We start from the raw sequence: 9,915 nt of genomic DNA, 5'->3' as shown, positions 1-9,915 counted from the left end.
TGTGTGTGTGTGTGTGTGTGTGTGTGTGCAGTTCCAAATAACAACTTCTGGACCAAATGGTTTTAATAGTGAATTTTACCAAACATCCAAGGAAGAAATAATACCAATCCTACACAATGTCTTCTAGAAAATAAAAAAGATGGAATATTTCCCAAATCATTTTATAAGGCCTGCCTCATCCTCATAGCAAGATTAGGCAAATACTATTCAGGAAAAGAAACTTTCAGACCAATATCTCCCATAACATAAATGCAAAAATGTCCCAAAAAGTACACCAAAATATATAAACATAGATAATATATCAGTGAAATTTACCTCAAAAATGCCAAACAGTCACTACACTGCAATACTATAAAAACTACAGTTTTTATGCTGCATTTTAGGTCAATGTAATCTCCTATCAGTAGTCTGAAGAACTAAAATCACACAATACATCAATGCCAAAAATTTTAACAAAATTCAAAATCCATTTATTAATTTAATAAAAGTAATCTATAAACAGCCTATAACTAACATTATACTCAAGAGAGACTGAATGTGTTCCCTCTAAGATCAGGAAAAACACAAAGATGCCCACTACCAGTACCTTCACACAAGATTGCACTGGAAGGACCAGCCAGTGCAAAAAGGCAAGAATAAAAACACAAAGACACAGAGTAAATTTACACAGAAAATAATTTAAAATCAAAAAAGTTCCTTGAACTAATAAGTGTTTTTAGCAAGGGCAGAATCTAAGGCCAATATACAAATCTATGCCTATAAACACACAATGAAGAATTGGAATTTTAAATCACAGAAACAATATTTATCACAGTACCAAAACGAAATTAAAAACAAAAATTAAAAAAGCCTTGTTATCTATGTTTTAAAAACTAAAATACATTGATGAAAGAAATCAAAGAAATAGTAAATAAATCAGTAGGGATATTTTGTGTATGGATTGGAAGACTGTACATTGTTAAGATGTCAATTCTCCTAAGCGCTACAGATTCAATGCCACTCCAGTTTAAATGCCAACATGTTTCCTTTGTAAAGATTATGAGCCTCATTTAAAAATTTATACAGAAGATGAAAACTGGAGAAGGACTTGACTTCAAAACTTAATAAGCTAGAGTAATCAAGTTAATGTGGTATCGGCATAAGGAAAGACATGTAGATGAATGAAAGGAATAGAAACTACAAAAATAGACCCACAAATGTACAGCCATCTGTTTTCTAAGAAAGGTGGCAATGCTATTCAGTGGAGAAGTAACAGTCTTTTCAAAAAGTGCTGCTGGAATAACTGGACTCCCTGTTCCAAAAACATTAAGCTTAACACATAACTCAAACTTTCTATAGAATTTAACACAAAATGGATTATCAACTTAAGTATAAAAACTGAAGCTGTAAAACTTCTAGAAGAAAATAGGATTCCTAAATCTGTTACTTTGAGTTTCAAAGTTTCTAGATAGAACAACAAAAGCAGGTTCTGTAAAAGAAAATTAGTAAGTTGGACTTTATCAAAATTAATATTCAGTTTTAGTGAGCCTCCTCTGAAGTTATACTAGCGGGAGTGAGGTGCAGCGTCACTGCCTGCTATGTGGGGATGGAAGTCCAGCTCCCCACTGATCTGATGCCCTGGGGGTGGAAGAGGAGGCTTCTACTTTTTTTTTTTTTCCTTCTTTTTGAGACAGTCTCTCTCGTCACCCAGGCTGGAATGGAGTGGCACAATCTCGGCTCACTGCAACCTCTGCCTCCCGGGTTCAAGCGATTCTCCTGCCTCAGCCTCCTGAGTAGCTGGGATTACAGGCACCCACCACCACGCCTGGCTAATTTTTGTACTTTTAGTAGAGACGGGGTTTTGCAACGTTGGTCAGGCTGATCTCGAACTCCTGACCTCAGGTGATCCGCCCACCTCGGCCTCCCAAAATGCTGGGATTACAGGTGTGCGCCATCGTGCCCAGCTGAGGCTTCTACATTAACCCTGGGCATGGGTGAAAGATCAGGAGCCCCACAAGGACTCTGATGCCACTAACCACCTTGTATTTTGTCAGGTGCCAAGACCCCTAGTGCATCTTCATTCTTCTTTCCACCCTTCAGTAGTGTGATCTTGGCTCACCATAACCTCCACCTCCCAGGTTCAAGCAATTTTCGTGCCTCAGCCTCCCAAGCAGCTGGGATTACAGGCACAAGCCACCATGATTGGCTAATATTTTTGTATTTTTAGTGGAGACAGGGTTTGCCATGTTGGCTAGGCTGGTCTCAAACTCCTGGCCTCAAGTGATCTGCCTGCCTCGGCCTCCCAAAGTTCTGAGATGACAAGTGTGAACCACTGTGCCTGGCTAGATATTGCATTTTTTTACAAACTGAAGGTTTATGGCAACCCTGAGTTGGGCAAGTCTGTTGGTGCCATTTTTCCAATAGCAAGTGCTCATTTTGTGTCTGACTCAGCAGCTTTTAGCAAACAAATATTTTAATTAAGGCATGCATACTTGTTTTTTAGACATGTTATTGCACATCTAAAAGACTATAGTGTAAACATAACTTTTATAAGCCCTAGGAAACAAACATTGGGTGTAACTTGCTTTATTGTGAAATTTGCTTCATTGTAGTGGTCTGGAACAGAAACTGCAGTATCTCTGAGGCATGCCTTTATATGCAGATATTTAGCTGCACATAGTGGGTAGAGTAGAAAGGAATACATTTACTCCATCCTTCCCCTGGGTAATGCATTCTGTATTTTATTAAATCCTTCCCTAAGAAGAGTCATTAACCTATTCTATATGATCTTCTAGAATATTTCTACTTTTGCTTTGATAATTAGGTCTTAAGCCAACTGAATTTGACTTTTTGTTTTGTTTTGATCTACATGGATACCTCAAGATCCTTTCCTCATTGTTCTCCAGTGTCATCTATCTAAGATGTCTATCAAGTATAAGTTTTTTCTTTTTTCTTTTTTTAAGACGGGGTCTTGCTCTGTCGCCCAGGCTGGAGTGCAGTGGTGCAATCTCGGCTCACTGCAAGCTCTGCCTCCCGGGTTCACGTCATTCTCCTGCCTCAGCCTCCCAAGTAGCTGGGACTACAGGCACCTTCCACCACGCCTGGCTGATTTTTTTGTATTTTCAGTAGAGATGGGTCTCCATCTCCTGACCTTGTGATCCACCTGCCTTGGCCTCCCAAAGTGCTGGGATTACAGACATGAACCACCACTCCTGGCCTCATGTTTTTTTCTTGAACTTTCTACTCTGTTTCACTAATTTACTAAATCATCCCACCCCCCAGCTCCATGCTACTTAGCTACACAGCACTTTACGTAAAGCCTCAATATCTGGTAGAGCAGCAAATCCTCCTGTATCACTTGTTTTTATGAATGGGATTGTGTTTGGTATAGCGTTACCTCTTTACAAATGTATCCTGACTTGAAATTATTATATAGGTGTTTCCTCTCTTTTATCTTTGATAGGGTTAGCTGAAGTTTAATTCATTTTATTTTTCTTGTAAGAAACATTCCATTTGTTTTCCATTTTATTAATTTCTAATTTTACTTTTAAATTCTTCTGTTTGTACTATTGTATTTTTGATGCTGTTCTTGCTTAATTTATTAATGAGACTATGAACTTCCTTCTGTCCACTACTTTAGCTATATCTGATGGTTTCTAAATTGCAGTTACAATTATTTCATTACGGAAATCAAATCCAAAATTGCATTATACTATTTTGTATATTGTTTAAAAGGGACACTTTAGAATTTTTTCAAGTGGATTTTTTTCATTTTGTTATTAATTTCTAGATTTACCAAACTAGTTTCAGAGAATACTGTTTGTGTTTATTCTAATTTGTTGGATTTATTGAGGTTTTCTCTTTAGACTAATAGTATACTCTATTTTATCATTATTCCATTAAAACATGAAAGTTTTGTTTTTTGCATTAGCATACATATACACAAATGTATGGTTCACTTTAATACAAATGTAATTTATACCCTCTTAAGGCATATTTATTTAATGTCCATTGTACCTACTGTTTAATCAGATGAGACATATTATGATGTCCTAATTCTAATGAGTTTTAAGTTCTTAGAACTCCATTATTTTATGTTTTGGAAATATTGATATTATATTATTTGGTGCAGTCATTCAAATCCTTAAAGGTTTTCATTTCCCTGTGCTCTTGAATGAGAGCTTTTCCTACTTTAATGAATTTCTTGCCTGAATTCACATCTGCATGATATAGAACATGAAACCTACATTATTTTATCTTTATTGACTCAACTACTTTACTGATCTTTTTTTTTTTTTTTTTTTTTTTTTTTGAGATGGAGTCTCGCTCTTTCGCCCAGGCTGGAGTGCAGTGGCGCTATCTCAGCTCACTGCAAGTTCTGCCTCCCGGGTTCACGCCATTCTCCTGCCTCAGCCTCCCGAGTAGCTGGGACTACAGGTGCCCGCCACCGCACCCAGCTAATTGTTTGTATTTTTAGTAGAGATGGGGTTTCACCATGTTAGCCAGGATGGTCTCGATCTCCTGACCTCGTGATCCGTCTGCCTTGGCCTCCCAAAGTGCTGGGATTACAGGCGTGAGCCACCACGCCCTGTCCAACTTTACTGATCTTTTATAATGATCTATGTTAGTTATTTAGGGATATCCTTTTTAGACAATCAATATGATCCAGTAATTTACATTTAGTGACTCAGCAACATCCTTGATCTAAATTATGTCAATCTTTATGTGATGCTATTTGTTGGTATGGCTTCAAACAAAAACCTTAATTGTGCTTCACTTCTAATAAGATGGTTTTACTTTTTTACTCTAAAAATGACATTGAAAACTATAACTTTTTAAGATTTCTGGAATCATTTATTTGTACAAAGGCTAATAGGCATATAAAAAGATGTCTGATATCATTAGTGACCAGGGAAATTGTTAAGGACTTATTTGTGTCCTTCCCAAATTCTTATCTTGAAGCCCTAACCCCCAGTGTAACTGTATTTGCAGACAAGGCCTTCAAGGAGGCAAAAAGGGTAAAAATGAGGTCACAGGGAAGGACCCTAATCCAGTAGTACCGATATCTTTATAAGAAGAGGAAAAGACACCAGAGTATTCTCTCTCTCCCACTGCATGTGCACAGAGGAAAGGCCACATGAACACACAGCAAGAAAGTGGCTGTCTTCAAGCCAGGAAGAGACGCTTCACCAGAAACCGACTTATTAGTACTTTCATCTTGGACTCCCAGCCTCCAGAATCATGAGAATTTCTGTTGTTTAAGCTACCCAGCCTATGGTATTTTATTATGATAGCCCTAGCTGACTAATACAGGAATGTACATCAAAACCACAGTGAGATATCACTTCACATCCACTGGGGTGGCTAGAATCAAAAAGTCAAATAATAACAAGTATTGGTGAGGATGTGGAGAAATCAGAACCCCCATATGCTGTTGTTAGGAACGGAAAAATGCTGCATTTAGACAAACAGTCTGGTGGTTCCTCAGACAGATAAAGACACAGATACCATATGACCCAGCAGTTTCACTCCTAGGAATATACACAAGAGAAATAAAAACAATTGTCCATGCAGAAACCTGTAAATAAATGTTTATATTAGCATTATTTGTAGGTGGAATCCCAAATATCTACTGACTGATAAATGGACAAACAGGTGGTATATCCATACAATGGGACATTATTTGGCCATAAAAAGAATGAAACATGTATTTTATATCAGTCGTAAACATTATGCTAGGCAAAATAAACCAACCACAAAAGACCACATATTATATATGATTCAATTTTATAAAATGTCCAAAATAGGCATATCTATAGAGACAGAAGTAGACTGTGGTTATCTAGGGCTGCAGAGGGCAGGGGGGATGGGAGAGTGATAACTAAAGGGTACAGGTTTCTTTGAGGTGATGAAAATTAACTGTGGTGATGTCTGCATATACAGTCATCCCCTGGTATCCATGGGGAATTGGTTACAGGATTCTCTTAAATACCAAAATCCACAAATGCCCAAGTCCTTGATACAAAATGGCATAGTATTTGCATATAACCTATGCACATCCTTTTGTACACTTTAAATCATCACCATATTAATTATGCTACCTAATACAATGTAAATGCCATGTACATAGTTGTTACCTTGTATCGTTCAGGGAATAGTGACAGGAAAAAAATGTCTATACATGTTGAATGAAAGTGCAATATTTCTTCCCTGAATAGTTTTGATCTGTGGTTGCTTGAAGTCACTGACCTGTACACTTTAAAGGAGTGAATTGCAGGCATGTGAACTATATCTCAATAAAGCTGTTTCAAAAAAACTTCCAAAGGTGCTCTCCCTCTAAAGTCTACATACCCCCAGGGGGCTCCTTCTGTTAACGCCCACTCACCTGGGTACCTCTGGTTCAGGAATTCATCATCTAAGGACCATGGCTCCGCTCCTTGCTCCAACTTGGAGATCACCTTGGGTTTAGTAATGCAATATCCTGTAAACAAAATAATTGAGGGTATACATGGACCAGATTCACAGGCTTTTGGGTTTCCAAAGGTAAAAAAAGATACGGCATATTAACTGAGGATGCTCATTTGAAATTTTTAATGGGAAAGTAATGACATGCTGCTTTTGTTTCTGTAAAGGTTTCAACTACTTCAGACCTTTTAATCCAAAGCCCTTTAATCTCTATAAAGGGTCCATGTGTTTTGATACTTTCTAAAAAGGGACATATATTCTTGAGAGAGCCCCATGGTAAGCTGTGCTCACCCACTGAGATGAGGTGGCTGTAGTTCTCCAGCATCACATCTCTGTACAGGGTCCTCTCGACAGGGCCCAGGTGCTGCCACTCCTCCTGGGTGAATTCCACAGTCACGTCCTGGAATGACACTGATGCCTGTAACATTTATCACAACAAATTTAACAACGGTTTGTTCAAGGGTTCAGAATTGGGTGACACAGAAAATATCTTTGAGAGCTACTACTAAAATGAATGGTTATAAAGGCCTATTTTAGACCCAAAATTGTCTTAACATATGTAACTCAATTAAAACATTTTTTAACTTGCCATAATTTCTCTATATATTTATGAATTCTAGGTTTTTGTAAGACAAAAAAATTCAGTGTAAAACAACTTCCTTCCAACCACCTCCTTCCTCCTTCCACATCTCTGCAAATTATCTGGGGTAGTCTCTAGGACATTCACACCCTCCCTGGACATCATCACTGTAAATTCTGGCGGCTAAGGAAGAGATACATGTGAAGTCTGGAGATACCCTCACCAAACTTATGCATAAATAAATGTATAGAAATATATAAGGGTAGAGCAGGTGAAGAGCAGAGAACAGCTACAATAGTTGTAACCGAAGAGACTGGCATAAAAGAACACTTCCTACACTGAGGTCACAGCAATGGATGTAAGAATAGGGATATAAATCACGGAAGAGAGGCAACACCCATTTAATACAATACTTTCCTGTGCAGCTACTCATCTAGCTGTATAAGAAGCTCCTTTTAAAAAAATTTTGTTTTTAATTGACAGAAAGACAAATATTTCAAATTATATCTCACTTATATGTGGAATCTAAAAAGTTCAAACTCACAGATGTAGAGAGTAGAATGGTGGTTACCAGAGGCTGGGGGTGAGGGGTGAGGAATGGGGAAACACTGGTCCAAGGGTACAGAGTTTCAGTTACATAAGAGGAATAGTTTTTGAGCTATTGCACAGGATGATGACTAGAGTGAAAAATAATGTAACGTATATTTCAAAATAAGCAGCTGCTTGGTGGTGCCAAAACTGGTTATTTGGGAAAGAAGAAAACATGTGTTAGAAGATTCGGTGAGAGTTCTGTTCATGTTGATATGTGGCTAGAACTGTTCCTTCAACCAGGATACACATGAATTTAGAGCACAGAAGGTAAGATGGAGATGAAGATAAGCATTTAGGAGTCACTAGTAATTTAGGTGGTGAGTAAAGTTAGCAGAGACAGACAGCTCCTTGAGCACATAGGGATTGAAGAAAGAAAAGAACCAAAAACAACACCCGAGGAACCACAAAGCAGAAAAAGTATAGGCCACAGAGCCAGAGATGTTTTCCAAAAAATAACAATAGAATCAGGAGGGGGCAGGGTCTTAGAAATTGAGAAAAGAGAAAGTTTCCACAAGAAGAAGACTTCAAATTCAAATTAGCAAGTGATGGCAGTGAAGATACTGAAGATCCAAGAAAATTCCTTCTTCCATAAAAGCAATGAGAAACCGGCAAAAACTGCAGAATCAACTTTTTCAGAACTCTAGAAGCTACCAAAGGCTCACCGCAATCTGCGGAACATTGATATGAGAAAAACAGCTGCATCACAGTAAGAACAATGATCTTGTGTCATTTCAACCTGCCCTATTTCCATCCCTCTCACTCCCACTCGGCATTAGCTTTGAGAAACATCTGAAACAACAGGAGAATCCAGCAGCCTGGTATCCACTGGATGAGGCAGACTGGGTCACAGGTTGGCCAAAGGCTCATTCCCAGAAAACCCTCATTATCTGACCTAGTCTGTAGTTCCCTGGAAGAGCTGACTTGCAAGGCTGATTGTCTGAATTAAGTCAGAGTTCCCCAGTGTGAAAAGCCTTATTCTTGAAGGCATTTGCCAAAAACATTCAAAGGCAATTGTTTAACTTAGCAGCTACCTGAGGCGGTGTACAACACCTGACATAAGTAACAGCCTAATTGAAAAGCTTTTTAGAAAGGAAAAACTGGAGAATGGGATGTTCCTAAAGCTTTTGAAAAGCTCCTATAGATTCTAGAGACTCTAGGTCATCTACATGCATAGAGCTGAGCATATGCCCAGGGCTGTGATTATGCTCTGGAAGATGTGAGAAGGCCCTAAGCTATCACCCTGGGTGACCCTAGGGTTTGGGGTGAACTGGAAGTGAAGGAAGTGAAGGTTAACATGGGGTTATAAATTGCCTGGATGTCTGTTGAAGGAATGCCCCAGCACTCATGAGGCTCTTTGGCAAAGACTGAGAGCCTTACTTAAGGTTTCAGGCGTTTAAGAAAATTTCTGCAGACTTCTGCGGCCACACGTGACAATACACACAGGCTCTACTGAATCAATTAAAAAGTCACTAGACAAATTTCAACAACAACCCCTGCAAATTGAGAAAGTTTTCTAGAGTTGCCACCTTATTTTATTTAAAATGTATAGTTTTCAACCAAAAAAATGCAAAACAAGAAAAGAAACAACCAAGTAAGACCCATATGCAGGAAAAAAGTACAATCAACAGAAACTGCTCATGAGGAAGCAGGCATTGGACATAAACAGACGATGACTTTACATTAACGATGTTACATATGGTCAAAGACTTAAAGGAAATGATATGTAAGGACCAAAGGAAAGTATTAGAATAGTATCTCACCAGATAAAGGATATAAATAGACAGAAACTATAAAAAGGGACCAAATAGAAACTCTAAAGTTGAAAAGTACAAAACTAAAACAAACATTTTACCAAAGACACCTGTTCACAGCAGGTCTGAACGGGTAGAAGAATGAAGCGACTGGACAACATGCCCACTGAGATCATGCAGTGAGAAACAGAAGGAAAATCACAAGAAACGAACTGTTGGACAGCACCAAGCTTATCAACATATGCCAAATAGACTAACAGAATAGAGACAGAAAGGGTCTAAAACGATATCAGAAGTAGCAATGGCCAAAAAACCCCACAAATCTGATATAAATGATAAATCTACATGCCCAAAATGCTTCACAAACTTTAAGTAGGATAAACCTGGAGAAAGAAATCCACACTGGCTGGGCACAGTGGCTCACGCCTGTAATCCCAGCACTTTAGGAGGCAGGCAGATCACTTGAGGCCGAGAGTTTGAGACCAGCCTGGCCAACATGGTAAAACCCCATCTCTACTAAAAATACAAAAATTAGCCAGACATGGTGGT

The 9,915-nt window shown here is 38.5% G+C and overlaps 1 protein-coding gene across 7 annotated transcripts in view; it reads right to left on the bottom strand.

Annotated features, from left to right (window-relative positions):
* LOC116475125 (zinc finger protein 658) overlaps positions 1 to 9,915 on the bottom strand; it is a 45,146-nt gene that overhangs the window by 31,933 nt on the left and 3,298 nt on the right. For 5 of the 7 annotated variants that reach the window (XM_032164223.2, XM_032164222.2, XM_058445021.1 and 2 more), the window contains exons 3-4: positions 6,736 to 6,862; positions 6,365 to 6,460 (exon numbers count right to left, since the gene is read on the bottom strand). In XM_032164223.2, coding sequence (XP_032020114.1) covers positions 6,365 to 6,460; positions 6,736 to 6,862 — 223 coding nt within the window. The remainder of the gene's footprint in view (positions 1 to 6,364; positions 6,461 to 6,735; positions 6,863 to 9,915) is intronic. The other 2 variants (XM_032164224.2, XM_058445024.1) reach the window with 1 other exon arrangement.

Source organism: Hylobates moloch, unplaced genomic scaffold, assembly GCF_009828535.3.
Source record: "Hylobates moloch isolate HMO894 unplaced genomic scaffold, HMol_V3 SCAFFOLD_10, whole genome shotgun sequence".
Taxonomy (NCBI): domain Eukaryota; kingdom Metazoa; phylum Chordata; class Mammalia; order Primates; family Hylobatidae; genus Hylobates; species Hylobates moloch.
Note: the sequence above shows the minus strand (reverse complement) of the source record. Positions and strands in the feature narration are given on the sequence as shown.